The sequence below is a fragment of the Furipterus horrens genome, unplaced genomic scaffold, assembly GCF_987537825.1.
Source record: "Furipterus horrens unplaced genomic scaffold, mFurHor1.1.pri manual_scaffold_12, whole genome shotgun sequence".
Classification (NCBI taxonomy): domain Eukaryota; kingdom Metazoa; phylum Chordata; class Mammalia; order Chiroptera; family Furipteridae; genus Furipterus; species Furipterus horrens.
In genome coordinates, this window is record NW_028327182.1 from 51,267,884 (window position 1) to 51,291,978 (window position 24,095).

Consider the following 24,095-nt stretch of genomic DNA (forward strand, 5'->3'; position numbering starts at 1 on the left):
AAAAAATGCTCAACATCACTAGCCATCAGAGAGATGCAAATAAAACCGCAATGAGATACCACCTTACACCTGTCAGAATGGCCATCATCAACAAATCAACAAACAACAAATGCTGGCGAGGATGTGGAGAAACAGGAACCCTACTGCACTGTTGGTGGGAATGCAGACTAGTGCAGCCACTATGGAAAACAATATGGAATTACCTCAAAAAACTAAAAATGGAACTGCCTTTTGAACCAGTGATTCCACTGCCAGGATTATACCCGAAAAATCCTAAAACACTAATTCACAAAAACTTATGCACCCCTATGTTCAGAGCAGCCCTGTTTACAATAGCTAAATGCTGGAAACAGCCTAAGTGCCCATCTATAGATGAGTGGATCAAAAAACTGTGGTACATTTACACAATGGAATACTATGTAGCAGAAAGAAAGAAGGAACTCCTGCCATTTGCAACAACATGGATGGAACTAGAGAGATTTAAGCTTAGAGAAATAAGCCAGGCAAAGAAAGCAAAATACCATATGATATCACCTAATACAAGAAACTAAGGAGCAACACAAACAAACAAACTAAATAGGACAAAGAGTAGAATAGTAGTCAGTAGGGGGGAGGGAGGAGGGAGAAGGGGGATAAGTAAGGGAAGGGTCTAATCAAGGAACGTGTATAAATGACTCATGGACATGGACAACAGGGAGGGATATAATTGTGGGAGAAGGGATGGGCTGGGTGGGGGGAGCAATGGGGGAAAAATGGGACAACTATAATTGAAAAACCAAAAAATAAAATAAATAAATAAATAAATAAAATAAAATGCCAAATGCAAAAGATAGAGAGAACCTTAACCCTTTGAATGCCATGCGTAATTCAAAATTTGGATCAACATGAGAAAAAATTATATCAATATATAACCTGAGGTACAAAAAAGAGAACAAAACATAAAATATGAATTATTCCATTGTTATTTACATTTATAGCCCTCGAAAAAAGAGTCGCTGGGAGCGACGCTGGCACTTTTGGGAATATTTGTCAGCATCACTCACAGTGACATTGGCACTCAAAGAGTTAAAAGCAGAGTTACCTATAAAGGGTTCCTATTAGACTGTCAGGTGTTTTCTCAAAAGAAACTTTGCAGACAAAAAGGGACTGGAAAGAAGTATTCAAAGTGATGAAAAGCAAGGACCTACAACCAAGATTACTCTACCCAGCAAAGCTATCATTTAGAATGTAAGGGCAGATAAAGTGCTTCCCAGACAAGATAAAACTAAAGGAGTTCATCATCACCAAGCCCTTATTATACAAAATGTTAAAGGGACTTACTTTAGAAAAAAAAAAGATAAAACTATGAACATTAAAATGACAACAAACTCACAATGATCAACAATTGAACCTAAAAAATAAAAATAAAAACTAAGCAAACAACCAGAACAGGAACAGATCCATAGGTATGGGGATCATTTGGAGGGTTATCACCTGGGAGAGGGAAGGGGGAGAAAAGGGGTAATGGTGCAGGGATCAAGAAGCATAATTGACATGACTTCCAGCCAAGATGGAGGCGTAGAAAGACACGCTGCATCTCCCTCAACAACTAAGAAGGAATACAACTACCTCAAAACTAGAAACAACAAGAAGTTCCAGAAAATCAAACTGCATGGAAGTCCAACAAACCAAGATATAAAGAAGAAATACTCATCCAGACAGGTAGGAGGGGCAGAGAGGACGCGGTGTGGTGGCAGCAGCAGTGGCGGAAGAGGCAGGCCGGAGGAAAGCACAGTCACACGTTTTAAAAAGTCAGGAGGGACGCCTGGGGAGCGTTCCCAGCTCCTCACTGGACCTTGCAGCTCACAGTCCCAGCATCAGGGAAAATCAAGCTTCATTGCTTCTGACTGTGCAGACCAGTGGGGACTGGGGTGGAGGCAGAAACTGCCGGTCTCTCAGCAGAGTCTGCTTGTTTAAAGGACTCCCACGGACCTAGAACATCCACAGACCCTCCCACTCTGGGAACAACAACCAGGGCAGCAGCTAGAGGGGTGCCAGTCCAGTGCAGAAGTGGGAGAGGTGTCTGGAAAAGGGGCGAGTGCTGGGCAGGCAGCATTGTTCCCTCTCAGACCCCTCCCCTACATACATCGCCACAAAGTGGTGAAACAGGTTGCCCTGTACTGACGAATCCCTAAAGCTCCGCTCCTTACAATGTAACAGGAGCGACAGCTCTACCTGGGACGGGGAGGCAAACAAACACAGAAGCTTGTCATGATGAGGAGACAGAGAAGTATGGTCCAAAAGGGGCAACCGATCACAGTTCCAGTGGGAGAACAAAGCCATGAGGAGGTAGCCAACCTAACAAATGAGGAGACACACAACCTAACAGATGCAGAATTCTAAACACTGGTGATAAAGATGCTCACAGGCTTGACAGATATGCTTGAGTACAGCAAATGCATAAGAGAAGTGAAGGCTATGATAAGTGAAATGAAGGAAAATCCACACAAAACCAATGGTGAAGGGAAGAAAACCAGGGTTGAGATCAATGATTTTGGACATGAGGAAGAAAAAAACAGTCAACCAGTGCAGAATGAAGAAGCAAGAATTGAAGAAAATGAGGAAAATTTCCCAAATTGTGTGAAGGAGATGGAAATACAGGTTCGAGAAGCATGGAGGCTCCCGGACGAGCTGGACCCAGAGGGGACCATGCCAGGATGCATCACGATTGAGATGCCAAAGGTGAAAAATAAAGAGAGAGTCCTGGGGGCAGCAAGAGAGAGGCAGAGAGTAGCCTACAGGGGGTTGCCTATAGGACTAGCAGCTGATTTCTCAGAGAACACTTTGCAGGCAGGAAGGGACTGACAATCAACATGATGAAAGGCAACCTGCAACAAGATTACTATATCCAGCAAAGCTATCATTTGGAATGGAAGGGCAGATGCAGACAAGGTGAAGCTAAAGGAGTTCATCATCACCAAGCTATTATTATATGAAATGTCAAAGAAGATCAAAACTATGAACACTAAAATGACATCAAACTAACAACTATCAACAACTGAATCTAAAAAAATAAAAACAAAATCCAAGTAAGCAAACCAGAATAGGAACAGAATCATAGGTATGCGGATCATTTGGAGGGTTATCAGCTGGGAGCGAGGAGGAGGAGAAGTGGGTAAATGGTGCAGGGACTAAGAAGCATAATTGGTTGCTACAAAATAGACAGGGGGAAGTCAAGAATAATACAGGAAAGGGTGAAGCCAAAGAACTTATATGCACGACCCATGGACATGAACTAATGGGGGTGGGATTGCTGGGGGTAGGAGGGTACTGGGCAGAGGGGAGCAAAGGAGAGAAAAATTGAAACTACTGTAACAACATAATCAATAAAACACACTTTAAAAAAAGGCACAATTGATAGAACAAAATAAAGAGATGAATGTTAAGAATAGTGTAGGGAAGGGTGAAGGCAAAGAACTTACATGCATGACCCATGCACATGAACTACAGAGGGGTGGGTGTTGCTGGAGGGATAGGGGATACTGAGAAGAGGGGGGCAAAGGGGGAAAAACTGAGACAACTGTAATAGCATAATCAATAAAATATACTTAAAAAAGGTTAAGAAAACTATACAAAAAGGTATAAAGTGAAAGGTAAAAGTCTCTTTTCCTCCTGACTAATCTCGTTCTCTAGAGATACCACTGTTGAGTTCCATGGTAGCCTTCAAGAATTTTTTTTTTAACAGCACTGTGAAACTCCATTTTATTTATTTGTTTGTTTGTTTATTTACTTTTAGAGAGAGGGGAAAGGAGAAAGAGACGGAGAGAAACATCACTGTGTGGTTGCCTCTCACTCGTTCCCCCAACTGGGGACCTGACGTGCAACCTAGTCATGTGCCATGACTGGGAATCGAACCAGCAATACTTGGCTCTCAGGCCAACGCTCAATCCACTGAGCCACAGCAGCCAGGGCAAGAATTTTTTCATGTACAGTACTCCCTCACTTATCTCAGGTATTATGTTCTAGACCCCCGCTGTGAAGTAGAAACCTTACATTTCTTCTACACTCTTAAACCTACGTAACTTTAACAACATACATATACAGCACTGCAAAATCCCATGATATAGCGAAAAATCCGCGATAAATAATTAAATATAATATTTTTAAAAACCCCGTGATACAGTGAGGTCATGATAAGTGAACCGTGATACAGAGAAGGACTACTGTAAACATTATTATGTGGCTATAAATATTTAAAATATTTTATCCCTTTTTTTTCTACTATTAATCCAGAGGATGATGAGGAAAATTCCATAATGTTTATTTACAATGTTTAAAGTTCTCTGTATCAGGAATTTTGGTTTAAAAACAGAAAATGGGGATATAATATATAGCATGGTGAAGGCAGTTACTAATACTGTATTGTATATTTGAAAGTTGAGAGTAGATCTTAAAATTTCTTATCACAAGAAAAAAATTGGTAAGTATTTGTGGTAATGGATGTTAACTAGACTTATTGTTGTGATCATTTTATAATATATACGAGTATTAAATCATTGTTATACTCCTAAAATTAATATAATGTTAAATGGCAATTATATCTCAATTAAAAAATAAAGTTAATAAAAACAGGAAAGTTCATATTAGATGCTCTAAAACACAATCATACTATACCTAATTGAGCTGCTTACAAAACCAGCTTGAAAGCTAAAATGTATCATGGCCAATAAAATTAAGTAACAAAGACCAGTCTCAGTTTTCACTTACAGTGTTCCAGACATGTACTTTTTACAATGTATTTTATAGACTTTAAGACAGTTACAAGTTAAAGTTCAGATTTTAAAAAATGCTTGAGCTGTGTGAGCTACTGTTATCTAAAATTCAATGACTGCTTTATAGAGTATGCCCAATTTCTCATTTCAATGATTAAAGAAAATCTTGGTACAAATAAAAAGAACACAATCCTCTTTTGTAATTTGTGTTTGTATTTGTAAAGGCTGAAATGTGTATTTCAATGTATTTGCAAGGTTTTTGTTTTGTTTTTGAAGTGTGTTTTAATGAAGAGCTAGAGAAAATAGTGCAACATTCATTATTAATAATGGGAATATAAAGGGGCATAAGAATAGACCAGTGTGTACATTTTGTCAAAACTGATTCACATTTTCACATCTGACTCACAAAATCTCAGCCTACTGAGCCTTGATTTTTTGATGCCATGGCAATAGCATATGAGGTCTGCCTGGAAAAAATCCAACCATTGTTAACATAACAAGAATGGTTTGCCTGACATTGATGTAACCTGGTAGCCGAGGAGAATGGACTGGAATGCACATTCATGAACAATGACAACTTCACTGTACTAGTCAGTGGGGGCAGTAGAAAATGTTCAGTGAGCATGTGTACTGTGTGGCCCTCGCACTCGAAATGACCAAGCAAGTAGCGCAACGAATCTGTATCAAATTCTGCATGAAGGACTTCCAGCCAAGATGGAGGCGTAGGCAGACATGCTGCATCTCCCTCACAACTAAGAAGGAATTTACAACCACTTCAAAACTAAAGTAACCCAGAAAATCCAGAAAATTGAAACTAAATGAAGTTCAACAAAGAAATAAAGAAGAAAAATTCAACCAGAAAAGTAGGAGGGGAGGATCCAGGACAGAGAAAATGAGGTGTGGTGCAGTGGCAGGGAGAGCAGGGGCAGTGCTTGGCAGCGTGGCTAGTGGGAGCTGTGCTGTTGGCAGCTGCAGTGGCACAGGGACTGTAGCACAACAAAAAGTATAATCATACATTTTAAACCTGGGAAGTGATCCCAGCCCCAGAAAGACTGTGTAACTTGCGGTTCATTGCTTCTGTGAAAACCAGTGGGTGGTTGGGGTGGAGGAAGAAACTACCGGTCTCTCAATGGAGGCAGCTTGTTTAGAACAGTAAGCGGGAGAAGTGCCTGAAAAGGGGTGACTACAGGGCAAGTGACACTGTTCCCTCTCAGACCCCTCCCCCACATACAGCACCACAACACGGTGAAATGGGTCACCAGTACTGATGAATACCTAAAGCTCTGACCCTCACAAAGTAACAGGTGCAACAGCTCTAGGACACAGAGACAAACACAAAAAGCTGTCAAGATGAAGAGACAGAGACGTACAGCCCAAAATGGGAGCAGATCAAGGTTCCAGTGGGAGAACTAAGCAATGAGGAGATAGCCAACCTAACAGATGAAGAGATAGCCAACTTAACAGATGCATAGTTCAAAGTACTGGTGATAAAGATGCTCACAGAGCATCTAGTAATGTTAACATTACTAGACATCATGGAACTTCAATAGAAATTACAAGTTTTGGTTATATATATATATCTTTTAGAATGACTAAAAGAAAAGAAGCCTTGTGGTGTGGCTCAGTCCATTGGGCATCATCCTGCAAACTGAAAGGACACTGGTTCCATTCCCAGTAAGGGCACATGCCTGGGTTGTAGGTTCTGTCCCTGGCTGGGGCTTGTATGAAAGGCAACTGATTGATGTTTCTCTCTCATATCGATGTTTCTCTTCCTCTCTAAAAATAAATTTTAAACTATTTCTAAAAAACAAACAAAAAAACACTACTAAGTATTATGGAGTGAATGTTTGTGTCCCTTAAATGCACCTGTCAAAGCCCTACTCTTCATTGTGATTGTATTTAGAAGTAGGACCTATGGGAAGCAATTATGTTTAGATGAGGTCATGAGGGTAAGGTCCCCACAACGGGATCAGTGTCTTTCAAAGAAGAGGAAGAGAAACCAGGGCTCTCTCTTGGACCTGTGAGGACATAGCAAGTAGGCAGCTCTCCGTAACCTGGAAGAGGGTTCTCACCGGAACTCGACCATGCTGGCACCCTCACCTTGGACTTACCAGTCTCAAGAACATGAGAGATAAATGTGTTTTTTAAGCCACCCAGTCTGTGGTATTTTTGTTATAGCAGCCTGAGCTGACTGAGAAAGTAAGTGCCGGTGAGAATATGGAGCAATTGGAACCTCAAGTATCGTTGACGGGAATAAAAAATAGTAGGGCCACTTTGTAAAACAGTTTGGCAGTTCTAATCTAGTTAAAGAATCCTACTCCTAGGCACTTACCCAAGATAAATAAAAACTTATGTCCAGACAAAGACTTGTAAGCAGATACTCATAGCAGCACAATTTATAACAGTCACAAACTAGAAACAACCCAAATGTTCATTAACTGGTAAACAAATAAATAAGTTGGGATATAGCCATATATTAGGGTACTATTCAGTAAATTATGCTAACTAAAAGACTACATACTTTATGGTTTCATTTATATGAAATTCTAGGAACAGCAAAACTTAAATGACAACAAAGCAAATCAGTGTTTCCAATCTTTGTTAATGTTACAACATTATTTACATCAGTTAAATTCTAAACCCCAAGATCATGTCCACCCCCAATGTATAAGTGGTCATTTTGACTTATACAATCTTCCAATGAAGTCTCACATACTTAGCTTTCCTCTGCACTTTGACTTTCACACCTTAGTACAGCTCTCTTTCATCCCCTGAAATACTGCAATTGGTTTTAGCTTATCTTTTTTGCCCTTTTTAACTAGCCTTTCCAATCTACCCTGCACCATATTGGGAGAAAATTCTCCACGAATATCTCCCATTCCTGCATTGTCTGGGGTCTCTGGGCAAGGCACTTATACTAATTTAAGAATATTTATATGAGGAGCATTCCAGAATAGTAAGTTTAGAGACCTCTCCCTCCTAAGATATTCCAGGGTAATAAAAGTAAAGGACTTGCCCCCTCCTCCCCAGAGAAGATTTTACATTCCCAAGGTCTTTCTCCAGAGATAAGTATGACCATGTCACCAGCAGCCACATAATATGGGAGTCTACTTTTGTAGTTCCTCTCCTGTAAAGCACCCATTGTATTTGCAGGTACCATCTTGCCCTGCCTGCATTGCCCTGTGGGACTCTGGGAATCAATCAGGCTAACTTGTTAACTTGTAAAAAGAGTGAAATCTCAGACCCTTCAGTTTCTGACTTAACACACCACAACCAAATTATCTTTCGAAAGATCTGCTTTGGCCATGCTACTTCCTTGGCTGACATTTGTCAATGGCTTTCTACTATAGAATAAAACTAAAAGTCTTACCTGTCATTCCAGCTCTTAACCATCCTGTGCCCTGAAATTATTCCCTAGGTAAACCCTATGCTCTAGTCAATCTGGACTTCAGGATGTTTCCCAAACATAGGAATACATATCTACCTCCATCTCTAAAATGCTATACACAGGTCGCAGGTGAGGAATAACCCATGTAGCACCAGTGCACAAAATGCCCATAGCAATCTTGAAGAATGGTGAATTACACCATTGGGTTCTTTATGTATATTGTCATGGCTCCTATCAGTGTACTGGTGGGAAATCATCCTGCCCTTCACCCTAGGCCTAACCAAATTACCTGAAGACCAGTGGTGCCGCCCTAGGTAACCACATTCTAATTGGACATCAAGGAGCTGAATGCTTGTCTTGGAACAATGTACAACAGGGAGCTCAGCGTTTGATGGTGGCCAAGAATCCCAACATCTTCTACCATTTGAGAAGTGAAGTTTACAGGGGTAAGGAGAGACAGCCCAGGTTCTAGTGGGTACAGGTGACTTGTGGTTTCAGTTCTCCACCAGGCTTTACATCCCAGTCTTAGCTCAGGCCACATTTCTGGGTCTTCTGGGAATAAACTACCAACCAAAGAAAATATGGGCCTGCGTTTTTCTTGCAGGCCTCAAGTGCTTAATTCAAGTGTCCTCCTTACTGAACTCTGTAAGATATGTGTACAAAGATGCTAGTTGAAGCACTGTGTGCAAATAGCAAAATAAAAATGTCTATTAATTTGAGCTGATTAAATTATGTGTCCTCAATTGTAAGATAATCCCAATTTCAGAACCATAAAATAGCAATAAAAATGGTCCACAGTGGTTATGTCATTGATTATTCTAATATGTGAAAAAAAAATGAGTCCTTTAGAACTAAGGCACGCTGTACCATAAAGTAGAAAATTTTGAAGCTGGGGCAGAAGATGGGGCAGGATATGGGACATTTCCTTTGGATCAGGGAGGGGGAAGAGTGGGGCAATGATTCCACACATTGGGCTATCTACCGTGAGGTGCCACAACTGGAAATGTGTGTGCTGTTCCTTGTAATCGTCTGCGCTTAAAAAGCAGACTTAATTTTAAGTGAGGTGGTAATTATATGGGTATGTTTTAGTATTTTAATACATTTTTTAAAAATCCTCACCAGAGGATATTTTTTATTGTTGATTTGATAAAGAGAGGGGAAGGGAGGGAGGGTGGGGAGAGAGAGACAGAGAGACAGAGACAGACAGAGAGAGAGAGAGAGAGAGAGAGAGAGAAACATGAATTGGTTGCCTCCCACTCTTGCCCCAAACAGGGATCAAACTGCAACTTAAGCACGTGCCCTGACCAGGAATAGAACCTGCAAACTTTCAGTTTATGGGGTGATGCTCCAACCAATTAAGCAACCTGGCCAAGGCATTGATACCTTTTTTTGTATGTCTAAAATATATTATAATAAATTCTTTTTTAAGTGGGCCCAGCATCCTATTTTACAGCCCTTATTCTTTGGGAGATCTTGAGTCCAATGACAGCCTAAAAATAAATTATATTAATAAAGGAGTTGAGGAAAATTTTCACTGTCTTTTATCTCCACATGTTGACTATAAGGAAAGAAGAAATTTCATCATTCCAGCAACATCCTGTATGTACACATATCCAACTGACTAACATACAGACCTAGATAATTATTGAAAACTTTGCTTTCTCTTTACTTCTCAATACGATAGACCAGTGATTTTCAACTTTTTCATCTCATAGAACGCATACACTAATTACTAAAATTCTGCAGCTCACCAAAAAATATATTTGTTGCCGATCTGACAAAAAAAAAAATTAGATATAATTTTGATTCCTTCACACAGGAAGGCTATTGTTCTTTTGGCTGTTGTCATTTTTTCATTTGATTATCTAAGGGAAAAGATCATTGCCTCTGACTAAACAGTCAGGTATTGCATGTTTAAAAATTTTTTGCGCCACACTCATTGAAAATCACTGCTATAGACTTTGGCTTCACGTTAGCCACGGGTTTGCCTAGACTTATGCAAGGTCAAATTCGCAAAGATTGATATTTTGACATTATTAAAACAACTTTAAGAGAAAAGTGTGTGCATGGGGGAAGGGGTATTTTAATAGAATTCTCTTAAATACAACCGTTCTGGCCATTTATAAAATAAGATGAATTTTTAGGAACACATTTCCTAAAGCCTGACTAAACAAATTCAGAATCATGCCAACTGTGTGGCATGGTAAGTCACCTAACTTTGCAGGGCTTGATTTCTCCTCTGTGAAATAGGGGCAAAAATAACTAGTTTACGGGGTGTTGTAAAGATCCGAAATTTTAAACACAGTATTGTGCCTAGCACACAGTCGTTACCCAAGAAATGGGATTACTATTAAGGCACGCGGTACGTTTTCGTTTTGGTACAGGCCCTTGGACTGCGCAGCACACCTCCTAACCTCTCTCTGCGCCCTCTGTGGCACTGAAAAACTCTCAATTATTTTCAGTTCAACATTTAATGCAAGTTACAAAATCAAGTAAGCCAAGGCCTTGAGTAGTTTGCAATCAAACGAATATAACACGGTACAGAAATCATCATTTTCTTTTTAATGCACCACTTAAGGAAGCAGCTGCACTCCCGTTTTACAGACTTGGTAACTTGGAAAGGTGCGGCATCTGGCCCAAATGCCACAAGTACCATGGCCTCCCGGTATTTCCCGGGTCTCTGCAGACTTCCCAACCAAGGGGTGAGGGCGCCAACTAGTCCCTGTCCTTTTCAGGGCACTCCCTGGGACGAAGGAGTGATGGGTCCCAAGACAGGCGCCGTCCGCCCTCGTTTGCGGGGCCCGAGGAGACGGCACTTACCAGTGCGAAATGCACCAAGGCGTCGTAGCAGAGCCAGGCGAGCACCCCGCGGTCCGCCGCCCCCCATCCCCGGCCCTGGCGCAGGCCCAGCATGCAGCCCGCAGCCAGCAGAGAGGCGCACAGCAGCAGCGAGCCACCCGCCCCGCCCCCAGCTCGGACCCCCCATCCGTGCTTCCTGCTCTCTGAGGCCCAGCCCAAACAGCGAACAGGAAAGGGAGAGCTGACAGAGAAACAGTGGAGCGCGCTGGGTGGAGTGGGCGGGGCGGGGCTGTTCACAGGGGTCGGGGTCTAGACTCCCGGTGGGTGGAGCTTCTCGGCCAGGGCAGGGGTCGGTAGAGGCTTTCTTTCCCAGCTGACCTGGTGACTAGTCAGCCTTGCCTGGAGGTTTTCTCAAGTAAGGGTGCTGCTCCAGAGCTCGGTCGTACCTCTCTGGAGCAAATGTACTCGCAGACCAAACCCAAAGGATTGGTTACAGGGCCACACCTTTTTGTTGCAGTTTTATTTTTAACAAGGTTCAAAACCTTAAGCTACAAAGCGAAGTCCAAATGGTAGAAACTTCACTAATAGAGAATTTTAGGGACAAAAGGTTCTATTTAGGCCCTGACAGGTCTTGCAGGAGAGCCCTAGTGGTACACTCTGATCCAATTTTTTAAATTCTCACCCCAGGACATCATTGCTTTTATAGAGAGAAGAAGGGAAACATCGATTGGTTGTCTTCCAGTTTTTGGCCCTGACCAGGGACTGAACCTGCAACCTAGGTAAATGTCCTGACTGGGGATGAAACCCACACCTTTTGGCTTACAGGAGGATGCTCCAACCAACTTAGCCATATCAGCCAGGGCTCTAACTTTGTTTCTTAAAAACCAGAAAAGCAGCAGAAAGCATGGGAGAGAGGAACCATAGGTCAAATTAGCTCAGCACTAGATGCTTTTATCTCTATTATCTCATCTTATGTCACAACAGCTATAGGAAATCAGTGTTTTCCTATTTTACAAATGTGAAAACAGGTTCAGACAGGCCCAGGACAGAATCCATAAGCGGGTGTCCCTAAGACCTTTGTTTTTTGATCCTGTGCTCTGGTGTCTTATTGGGTAACTATAGCTCTTCTCTCCCCCTGGCTGGTTTGGCTCAGTGGATTGAGTGTCGGCCTGCGAGCTAAGTGTCGCTGGTTCGATCTTCCAGTCAGGGCACATCAGAGAAGGAAAACTCTGATTCCAAAAAACCTCCGCTGCCTTGCGGCATACCTCTTCAGGGGAAAGGCTAAGGGAGTAAACCCCGACAGAAAATCCGGAGCCGGAGTCCCTAAGGCGGTTTGACGTTGTAGTCAACACTGGCAACTCCTGCGGCGCACCTGAAGCCAAGCTGTATCGACTCCGTCTTTCCCTTGGATCCTTCAGCTGTGAAGAGGGGGGGGGGGGGTCTGCTGCATGGGCAACAGCAGACCCTCCATATCACCCTGCCCAGGCTCTGTAGCTTCAGCTTCACTGGAGAGGACACTCCAGCGTCATCGCAAGATGTCGATTCAACACGGGAGGAGACAGATACCGTGTCACTCCCGAGTCGGACTGCACAGCCATTCTCGGCGGTGCAGATAGACTCTTAAGAAGCTACACCATCGTCTACACCATCGTCTCTCGAGACGGACGGCTGCCGACGACGATAGCTCTTCTCTAACGAAGTGCCACTTTATCCCATTAACATTAATCTTTCTCATTACTTTTGCTAGCATCTTCTTCTTTCTTCTTTTAAAATTTGCTCTTGACTATCTCTTCTACTCCCATTCTTAGGCTCTTACTTAGAGACTTAACATTGGAAAGACAGTGTCAGAACATGGAGGCAGCTACAATGTACAGCTGGACTTTTGCTATATGCTAATCAACCTGGTCCTGGCTGGGCATCCCAAAGGATATGCTGATGGACCTAGCCCGATATGTTAACTAACCTGGTGGTGGGGTGTGAGGTTGCAGGGCGGGGTGGGGGGGAAGCAATGAGATGTAAATGATCTACTGAATATGTTGATAAGCAGTAACTGAGGCAGTTGTGTATTTACAGATCTGCAGCTCTGGGCACAGCCTAAAAGCCAAATCAAGGTTCGTACCACCAGAACTGAGCTGGCCATTTTTATCCTAACTCGAGTAAACCCCCTCCTTCCCCTCTCCCCCTCCTTCTCCTTTTCTGTTTTCCCATGCTGGATACTCTGGAGTTACAATCTAACACGATTAACTAAATTAACTGAGGGTGAAAATTAACTCAGAGTGATCTGGTTTTAGGTCTGTCTCCAGCTCTTCTTTGAAATTTCTCTATCTTGTTTGCTGGGCTGTCTAGCTACATTTTCCCACTTCCCAGAGTTTGGTGATGACTATCTTCCCCATTTTGATCTCAGATATCCTTTGTCCTCAGAATCATTTGTGCTGAGCTGCGGAATGCCCCTTTTCTGATTTGTAAATATGCTAATACTGTTAACTCTGGCTCAGAGACCCTCTAATTACATTTGCCCTTTGATGCTAATTATTTTCTTCTGGTTTGGGAGTCACCAGTTTCCTTACCCCTTACATAGGGGCCCATAAGGAAGACCCTTCCCTTGCTCCCCATCCCCCTTGCCCTATAGGCCTTCCAGTCAGTCCAGGGGTTTCCTCTCCCCTCCACCCCCCTTCCCCTTTTTCCCTTAAGAAACCTGTTGCCTGATCCCACAGTAGTCTTCAGGTGATTTCTCAGAGCAAGGCTACCCTGACAGAAAGGAATCAGAGTTTTAAAATATTGCAACCCTTATTAACTATGCCTGTGTTTTTAATTTGGAGTATCCAGGTAAAATACAGGATGCTCAGATAAATTTGAATTTCAGATGAAAAATGAATTAATTTTAAAATCTATATTTATACTGAAGTATCACTAGGGTACTTATGCTAAAGATTATTTGTTGTTTTAAAATTTGGTATCTACATACAATGGAATATTTATTATTCAGCCATAAAAAGGAACGAAATTCTGACACATGCTAAAACATGGAAGCACCTTGAGGACATTATGCTAAGTGAAACAAGCAAGTAACAAAAAAGACAAATACTGTGTGATTCCACTTCTATGAGGTATCTAAAGCAGTCATATTCCTAGAGACAGAAAATAGAATGGTGGTTGCCAGTGGTTGGTAGGGGAGGGGAATTGTTTAATGGCTATAGGGTTTCAGTTTTGCAAGATAAAAAAGTTTGGGAGTGTCGGTTCACAACAATGTAAATATACTTAACATACTGTACCATACAGTTAATGGTTAAGATGGTAAATTTCATGTTATATGTATTTTACCATAATTATAACACAATTTCTGCGGCTGAATACAATTTCAGTAACTTTCTCCCCTAGTTATATAGGATATAATTTTTTTATACAGCAGATGAAATTATCTTATTTGCTTATACATTTATTGCTAGGCTCTTGCCACTAGAATATAAGCTCCTCAAAGCCAGGGGTTGTGTCTGGCTTGTTTACTAGTGTGTCCCTTACATCTCTTACAGAGTTTGAAATACAGTAGTTGCTCAATTAAATAACTGATGACTGAAGGAGTATGACCAATCCTGTCAATTTAGAAAACTAATGATTGCTCCTCTCTTGTATATTTAACATCTTTCTCAACTGGATTTCCCCTACCCACTCCCCCACAATACCCTTTAGTGTCTACCCTGCCCTCCCCTTCAGAGTAAAATAAAAACCTGAGAAACTAATTAGATCCACTGTTTTCATATTCTGTCCCTGCTGTTCAGTCCTTCCCACTTTAGTTTCCATCCTCTTTACTGCAGTGAGACACTCTAATCAATGACCTCTGCATCACTAACCCGAAGGACATTCCCTATTCTTACCCTACTTGACATCTCAATAGCATTCCTGAATACTGAATCTCTTTTCCTTTGGTTTTCTGAGAAAACGCAGGAATTTCTTTCTACCTCTCTAGCCATACTTTCTGTTTCCTTTGCAACCCCATCTTCCACTACATGCCCATGGAATATTGCAACTCTGTGGGCACACAATTACTCCTAAAGCCTGATCTCACTCCAATTGCTGAACCCAGGCAGTCTCATCCTCACCTCCACTTTAATAATCATCAAAAATAGGCAGTGGATTCAAATGTCTAGACTGACCCTCTCCTCTGAGCTCCAGACCAGTATTTTCAACTGCCCTACTTGACAGTCATTTATGTAATAGGTTATTTTTTACTCTTTGCCATCTTTTGCGTTTTACCTCAGTGGCAAGTTATTTTTTACTCACATATCCTAGCAACCTTGAGCCCCCCTTTTGCTAGCTGACTCTAGCTGTTATCTGGCCACCCCAAGGACATGAGAATAGTGTCCGGCCAAGTATTTATCAGCTGAATTTCCTTCTAAATTAGAAAATATGTATATATGTAGTTTCTCACGCCTGTGTAGTTTTTTCTTTTGTTGTTATCTAGTTACCTCAAGGACATAGGAATAGTTCCGTTGCCTTTAAAAAACCTTTTAGTCTGTAAGGCGGCGCGGCTCTCCCATCTTCTGCTTCTGAAAGTGGGAAGACCCGTCCCTGGCCAGGTAAATAAACGCCATAAATTTACTTCTAAATTGCCTCGTGTCCTCTTTGCTCGCTAATGCTCCATAACATTTGGAGGCCCCAGTGAGATCCCCAATGTTTGTTGGGAAAGGAGGTCGAGGCTGGATGGCCACCGGACGAGAGTAAGGGGGAGATCTCCGAGAAATTTTTCTCGGCCCCGACTCTGCAGTCCGAGCCGTACCACTACTGTATCCTTGATTGGCTGTTTGGCGTTCAGGTATTGCCAAATACACCGAGGGAAAGGTGTATTTGGACAGGTCTGGAATTGGTGCACCCAGGGGGTCTGGTGGAGGACTGGACGCAGTCTTACTCCCCGGACTAGGTCGAACCGAACGACGGTGGGTTCGAACCTCAGGTTTTCTGGTTACTGTTCTGTTTGCTGTTCTGTTTGCTGTTCTGTTTGCTGTCTGTCTCGGTCTTGGTCTGTTTTTTGCTGAAATAGGTCAGTCCTCTTCGTGTTCATCTTGTTCTCCTTTAGAATGTTTTCTCGAGAATTTTCCTGATTTTAAATGAAGGGCTTATAGCCTCTTTAGGGGGAAGGTGTCCCCCAGACGACTACGGACTCGTTGTGAATTTTATGAATTGGAATGGCCTACATTCTCAGAGGCCTCCTGGCCATCTGAGGGGTCTTTTGACCTTCAAAAGGCCTACGGGGTCTGCCAGGTCTGTGCTGGGAAGCCTAGCCACCCCGACCAAATTCCTTATATTCAAATTTGGATTGAAATTTTGGAAGAACAACCCAAATGGTTACAAAAATGTCAGAAGAGAAATGCAACTATTTTGCTTACATCTAAACCGAAGGGTAGCCCTTCTAAGGGTCCCCCTCCGGTCCTCCCGGCCTCACAGGAAAGTCCCCTTCCTGTGAGACCCCCTCCCTACATACGACCAGTCTCGGAGCCTACTGATGAGGGGGATGCGGCAGGCCGCAATCCTCCTTTTAGTCCTTCCCACACCCGTTCAGGCCGGGATTGCACTCCCCCTGACTCGACAATAGGGCCAGCTCCCCTTCTCCCGCTGCGAGAGGCCTCAGCCCCCGCTGAGCCCTCAGGTCGGCCCTTTATGGTGTATGTCCCTTTCTCTACCAGTGACTTATATAACTGGAAGAATCAGAACCCGTCTTTTTCACAGAATCCCACTGGACTTATCTCCCTTTTAGAGTCTGTTTCCTTTACTCACCAGACAACATGGGATGACTGTCAGCAGTTGCTTCAGACCCTCTTCACTTCGGAGGAGCGAGAGCGCGTAAGAGGGGAAGGGCGGAAGCTCGTCCTTGGGCCGAATGGGCAACCATCTGAGGACCCGGTGAGACTAGAGCACGTCTTCCCCTTAACGCGCCCAACTTGGGACCCAGTGAATGAGGTAAGGGGGCATTAAATCAATATCGCCAGATTCTCCTCTGCGCCCTCCGCGCTGCAGCTTTCCGGCTGACTAGTCTGTCTAAGGTCACAGAGGTAAGTCAGGGCTCTGATGAGTTGCCAGCAGCGTTTCTTGGAGGGCTCTAAATATAGCTTTTGCATCCCAGTCGGCCCCTAATATTAGGAAGAAGTTGCAGAAATTAGAAGGCTTTGAGGGAAAGCCCCTGGCCGAGTTGGTAGAGATTGCCCAGTGTGTCTTTAACAACCAAGAGGATCCTAGGGACTTGAATAAGAAAATGGCTCGTGTTCTCCTAACTATGACAGGAGATCCCCCACGGAGGGACAAACGACTGTTTAAAGGACCAAGGCATAAAGGACAGGAAAAGACACTCCCCCCTTGGCAGAAACCAGTATGCTTACTGCAAACAGGAAGGACATTGGAAACATGAGTGCCCCAGGCGCGAGGCTCATATGCCCAGTCAGCCAGTCTTGGCACAGGAAGCTCAGGAATGATGGGGCCGGGGCTCTCTACTTTATGTGCCCAAAGGGCCCAGGGTCTGTCTCAAAGTAGGGGGCCAACCTATCAACTTCTTAGTGGACACAGGCGGGACTTTCTCAGTTCTTCAGGAAGCCTGGGGGCCAATCAGCCAGAAAAAGACTCTTATACAAGGGGCTCTTATACAGGCAAGTCTAAGTCGTACTCCTGGACTGAGGCCAGAATCACAGACCTCGGTGGCCGCACAGTCATGCACTCCGTTTTAGTCATGCCTGACTGCCCGTTTCCTCTCCTGGGTCGAGATCTTCTCTAAAATGGACTGAAACAGAGGAGGAGGCGTTCCAGGCGCTTAAGGAGGCTTTAGCAACTGCCCCCGCCTTAGCCCTACCCAAACTTGACAGGCCCTTTCAACTTTATGCAGCAGAAAACAAAGGAATCGCCAAGGGGGTGCTCACACAACAACTAAGTCCCTGGAGGAGGCCCGTAGCATATCTATCAAACTGATTAGACCCCATTGCTGCGGGATGGCCGAACTGCTTGCGAGCTATAGCGGCTACTGCACAACTAGTGAAGGAAGCCACGAAGTTAACTTTCGGGCAAGAACTACAAGTTATCACTGCCCATGCAGTAGAGACTCTGCTAAAAAGCCCCCCTGATAGATGGCTCTCCAATGCTCGTATTGTACAGTATCAAGCTTTACTTCTAGATCCAGACCGTGTCAAGTTTTTCCAGTCTGCAGCCCTCAATCCAGCTACTCTCCTCCCGGATGATGATCCCAGCCAGCCACTTCATGACTGTCTTGATGTGCTCACTGCCCTCACCAATTACCGGGAAGACCTAACAGATATTCCCCTGACAGATCCTGATGCCATCCTGTACACCGATGGCAGCAGCTTTGTCAAGGAAGGGATCCGGTATACAGGAGCAGCTGTTGTAACCATAGATACTGTCATCTGGGCGCAGGCTTTAGGACCTGGGGCATCTACCCAGAAGGCGGAACTGATAGCCTTGACACAAGCGCTGCGCTGGTCAAAGGGGAAGTAGGTAAACATCTATACAGATAGCCAGTATGCTTTCGCTACTGTACATGTTCATGGTAGCATCTATCAGGAAAGGGGACTCTTAACATCAGAAGGAAAGCATATAAAAAATGCTCAGGAAATCCTGAACCTCCTCGCCGCTATCTGGCTCCCAAAGCAGGTTGCTGTAATTCACTGTAAAGGGCACCAGGTTATCCGGACGCCAGAGGCCCGGGGAAAAGCCTTCGCTGATCAGGAGGCCCGGAAGGTTGCCCTGCAGCCAGTGGAACCGCTCACTCTTTTGCCGCTTATCCCGCCTCCAGTTCTCCAAGAGCCTCCTGTATACTCAGAGAAAGATCAGGCGCTGGCTATCAGACTAAAAGCCCCGGAGACCCAGGACGGATAGAAGTGCCTCAAGGACGGCCGCCTCTTAGTTCCAGAGGCTTTAGGGAGGGAGCTCATCAGGCAAGTACATCAAAGCACACACTTAGGGGGAACAAGATTAGCAGAACTCCTGCAGACAGCCTATTATATCCCGGGTCTATACCAAGAGGCAAAGAGTGTCAGTCGCCGGTGCCCCCAGTGTGCTGCTGTCAACCCAGCTCCAGTCTCCAAGGACCCATTAGCACCTCATCACCGTAAGTGTAGACTCACTCCGGGAGAACTATGGGAAGTTGACTTCACAGAAATGCCCGCGGCTCGAAGTGGTTTCAAATACCTTCTAGTGTTTGTAGATACCTTCTCTGGCTGGGTTGAGGCTTTCCCCACTCGGTCAGAGATGCCCTAGTAGTAGCTAAAAAGTTATTACAAGATATCATTCCTCGATTTGGCCTCCCCCTAGCTATGGGGTCCGACAATGGCCCGGCTTTCATTAGCCAAATAACCCAACAATTAAGCAAAGTTTTAGGCATCAAGTGGAAACTCCACTGCACATATAGACCCCAGAGTTCAGGTCAGGTAGAAAGAATGAATAGAACTCTAAAAGAGACTTTGACTAAATTAAAGCTAGAAACTGGCGATGATTGGCTAAGCCTCCTTCCCTTTGCCCTGTTAAGAGCCCGCTGTACTCCTTATTTTCAGAAGTATAGTCCTTTTGAACAGAGAAGGAAAACTCTGACTCCAAAAAACCTCCGCTGCCTTGCGGCATACCTCTTCAGGGGAAAGGCTAAGGGAGTAAACCCCGACAGAAAATCCGGAGCCGGAGTCCCTAAGGCGGTTTGACGTTGTAGTCAACACCGGCAACTCCTGCGGCGCACCTGAAGCCAAGCTGTATCGACTCCGTCTTTCCCTTGGATCCTTCAGCTGCGAAGAGAGGGGGGGGTCTGCTGCATGGGCAACAGCAGACCCTCCATATTACCCTGCCCAGGCTCTGTAGCTTCAGCGTCATCGCAAGATGTCGATTCAACACGGGAGGAGACAGATACTACCATGTCACTCCCGAGTCGGACTGCACAGCCATTCTCGGCGGTGCAGATAGACTCTTAAGAAGCTACACCATCGTCTCTCGAGACGGACGGCTGCCGACGAGAGTCCTTTTGAAATTTTGTTCGGATGGCCACCGCCCTTGCTCCCCAAGCTCAGGGCCGATTTTACAGCTGTTATAACTAACCAAGAACTTCTTAAGGCCCTACAGGCTTTTTCAGCAAACACCCGAGGACTGCACGCCTATATCCGAGAGTGCCGGCCCGCTCCAAGTGACAACACTTGGAGCTCCAGACAACCACTGGCGGAACCGGGAGACCTTGTGTAGCTAAAGAAGTGGAATACGGACAAGCTCGGACCAAGGTGGACTGGACCACACCAGGTGATCTTCAGTACCCCCACTGCAGTTAAAGTCGCCGGGAAAGGTACCGGATCCACGGCTCCCAGGTCAAGCTGGCAGAACTATCGGACAAGGACCTTGAGAAATGGACAGTCGAGCGAACAGAGCACCCCCTGCGGGTGCGGCTGTGGCGGGACTCTTCCTCTTCCTCTCCCCCTTCCCCCTCCTAACTATAGTTGCAAAAAACCCCCACCGCTTAATTAATTACACCTGGCATCTCTCCCGAACCGGAGACGGAAAAATCGTCAGCCAGGTTAGCACTCCTGGAGCCCCAGTGTTTACTTTTGACCTTTGTGCCCTTCTCGGTAATCAGTTTTACCCTAGAGAATGGGGGCAAGAGTGGACCCCCAGACTCCCTCCAGGGCCGTTAGGTGCCCAGTTAGGTACTGGGGCCTTTAATAAAGCTTTAACCGGGCCTGGGTACGGTACCCTATCAGGAGAAAAACAGTTACAATCTATTCAATATTATATGTGCCCCCTATCAGAATCCCCACCGTGTAACAAACCCATAGAGTTTTACTGTCCCCAATGGTCTTGTGTCACTATAAGCCAGCAAGCCAGCTCTGATACATCCCTCTCCCAGAGCCGGCCTAAAGGTCCGATGACCTGTGAAACCTTGCGCACCTGTAATCCTGTCTCAATGTGGCCTCTCGAACCCTGGGACAAACAGTGGGAAAGTGGAAAAACCTAGGGGCTAAGACTTGTCGCAGTTGGTCGGGATCCTGGAATTCTCCTTATCATCCAGAAGCGTCGTATCTCCAGCCTAGCCTCCCAGTCAGTCCCCTTGCAGGTTTCGGGTTACCTGAGAAGTCCAAGGCACCCCCGCCTCTGCCCAGAGCTTCACCGTCCCCTTCTAGGAAGCCAGGCCCCCGAAGCACTAGGGCGGTCACCCTCAGACCAGTCTCACTTACTACCCAGGAGCCGGAGACCCAGCCCATATTCAGGACCCTGAGCACTGTCTTTCAATATCTAAACAAGACGCAGCCTAACATGACTAAAGACTGCTGGCTGTGCCTTAACCCAGAGCCTCCATATTATGTTGGCATAGGTGCCAACCGCAGTTTTGGTAACCAAAATGAGAATATACAGAACTTAACTCTATCCCAGTTAGCCAAAAGACCCCAAGACTGCCGGTGGGGGCATACTCCTAAACTAACTTTAGTGTCTTTTGAAGGCCAGGGAGCTTGTGTTCTCTCCTCCAGTTTTGCCCTCACCACTTCCCCGTACAGTAGCTCCTGCTCCCATATGACTACCCTACCCCCCAGAGGTACAGCGGAATTTGTCTTAGTTGCTCCTTCAGGTACCTGGTTTGCATGTACAAGTGGATTAACTCCCTGTATTTCTTCCTCTGCACTAGATCCCAGTTTTCCTGAATTATGTATTTTAGCTCATATCCTCCCCCAAGTATACTATTATTCTGGCAGTCAAGGTCGAGAGCACCTAAGGTTAGAAGGTTTATACCGGTATAAGAGAGCTCCAGTACTGGTCCCGGCGCTCATTGGCCTTAGAATAGCAGGATCTACTGCCATAGGAACCTCGGCCTTACTAGTTGGAGACAAGAACTTTAAGGATTTAAGTACTCAAATAGATCAGGATTTAGGGACGTTAGAAGAAAGTATCAGTAAATTAGAAAATTCACTCAGTTCTCTAGCAGAAGTAGTGTTACAGAATAGAAGAGGTCTAAACTTGCTTCTTAAACAGGGAGGATTATGCTTAGCTCTTAAAGAAACCTGTTTTTATACTAACCACTCTGGAGTTATAAAAGACAGCCTTAGCCAGCTTCGAAAGAGGCTGCAGGATAGGGAAGAGACTAGAAAGAAAGATGAAAATTAGTATGAACGATTGTTATCTATGTCCCCTTGGGCAACAACTCTTTTAACAGCCTTAACTGGACCGCTTGCCCTTCTCCTTTTTACGTTAACAGTAGGACCTTACATTATTAACTGCCTAGTAAAGTATATCAAACGTAGAATTCAAGCAGTAAAGCTACTAGTTCTCCGTAGCCAGAATAATAGATTAAATACTCAGGATTCAAGGATTTGAATCAGTCACAAAAAACCAGTGGGGAATGTAATAGGTTATTTTTTACTCTTTGCCATCTTTTGCGTTTTACCTCAGTGGCAAGTTATTTTTTACTCACATATCTTAGCAACCTTGAGCCCCCCTTTTGCTAGCTGACTCTAGCTGTTATCTGGCCACCCCAAGGACATGAGAATAGTGTCCGGCCAAGTATTTATCAGCTGAAGTTCCTTCTAAATTAGAAAATATGTATATATGTAGTTTCTCACGCCTGTGTAGTTTTTTCTTTTGTTGTTATCTAGTTACCTCAAGGACATAGGAATAGTTCTGTTGCCTTTAAAAAACCTTTTAGTCTGTAAGGCGGCGCGGCTCTCCCATCTTCTGCTTCTGAAAGTGGGAAGACCCGTCCCTGGCCAGGTAAATAAACGCCATAAATTTACTTCTAAATTGCCTCGTGTCCTCTTTGCTCGCTAATGCTCCATAACAATTTAGATGTCTCAAGTCAACACAATCAAACTACACTCATCACCCTCGCTTCCCTGTCTCTTCCAGTGTTCCCTATTTTATGTTACTTTCATTTATCAGTTACTGCAATCCAGAAATCTAGAAATCATCCTTGATACTTCCCTCTCCCCAAACTCCAAATCTAAGATAGTGCGAATTCCTGTCTATTTTAGCTGCTAAGTATCTTTTGATCCCATCCACTTCATGTACCAGGCTGTTCACAATCTCTTGCTTCAGTGCTTTACTCTCCCTAATGTGATCGCTACACATCACTAAACCCAAAGTACATTTCCTGTCCTTATCTTACCAGCCAGTGACTGTTATTAAACACAATTATTCTGTCATCACTCTTGTTTCATGATAATATCTACCATTGGTCTTGTAAGGAACAAGGAAGCTGATGACTCTTAAACCAGTAGGAAATAATTAACAGCTAATACCAATTCTGTAATTGAATTGTGAATCAGGGGATCGGTTTCTGAGTCACCAGTAAACAAAGGGAGCTAGAGACAGACCTGTTACCTATTACCTATTACCCCTAGACAATCGCGCTAGATTGTAACTCTGGAGTATTCAATTAATGAAGAAATGGAGAGGGACTACTTTGCGTTAGGGATAAAACCAGTTGGCTCTTGCCGCTTCAGTGTGCCTGACTCTGCAGACTCCCTAATAAACGCCTCGCTTTGATGCTGAAGTCCTGTGTCCTGGTGTTTTATTGTGAGCATTTCTCACAGTCTTAGAATTCCAAAATCCTTTCTGTGACATACCAGACTATGGGGGTCTGGCTCTTAATTATCTCTTTAGCCTCACCCTTGTTCCTAGTAATCCTTTTCTCCATTATCTTTGCTATAATTATACTTGGCTTTCTTTGATTTTCTGAACTCCCTACAGTGCCTCCTATATGACCTTTGTAAATACCATTTCCTCTGCCAGAAAGCATTCCCAGTGAATCTACCCAATTAACTCCTGCTGTTTCTTCACCATCATCAGTTGTGTATTCTGAGAAAATTTAACTTCTCTCTGCCTGATAACAGAAGCTTCTTCACAGAATTGTTGAAAGGATTTGGTTGGCGCTTCTGAAGTGCCCAGTCAGTGGTGGGTGGCACTTAATAAGGGCTCCCTACCAGCCTGATTATTACTTTCCTATCTAGGCCATTCCCTCTATTCCATAGCATTGTATACCTTTTTGTTTTCCCTAACATGTCATAACTTTTACTTTTATTTGTGTGTGTATGTAAGCATCTTGTGTCCTAGCACAGTACCTGGCATGGGATGTGGTGCTTAAGGAATATTTGAATGTTTCTGTTACAGAACCCCTGGGCTGCTCCAGTTGAAAACAAACCCACGGG

The 24,095-nt window shown here is 44.2% G+C and overlaps 1 protein-coding gene across 1 annotated transcript in view; it reads right to left on the reverse strand.

Annotated features, from left to right (window-relative positions):
- EBPL (EBP like) overlaps positions 1 to 14,797 on the reverse strand; it is a 54,445-nt gene extending 39,648 nt beyond the window's left edge. Inside the window, exons 1-2 of the mRNA XM_090258208.1 lie at positions 14,787 to 14,797; positions 10,960 to 11,227 (exon numbers count right to left, since the gene is read on the reverse strand). Coding sequence (XP_090114334.1) covers positions 10,960 to 11,227; positions 14,787 to 14,797 — 279 coding nt within the window. The remainder of the gene's footprint in view (positions 1 to 10,959; positions 11,228 to 14,786) is intronic.
- Positions 14,798 to 24,095: the final 9,298 nt, after the last annotated feature.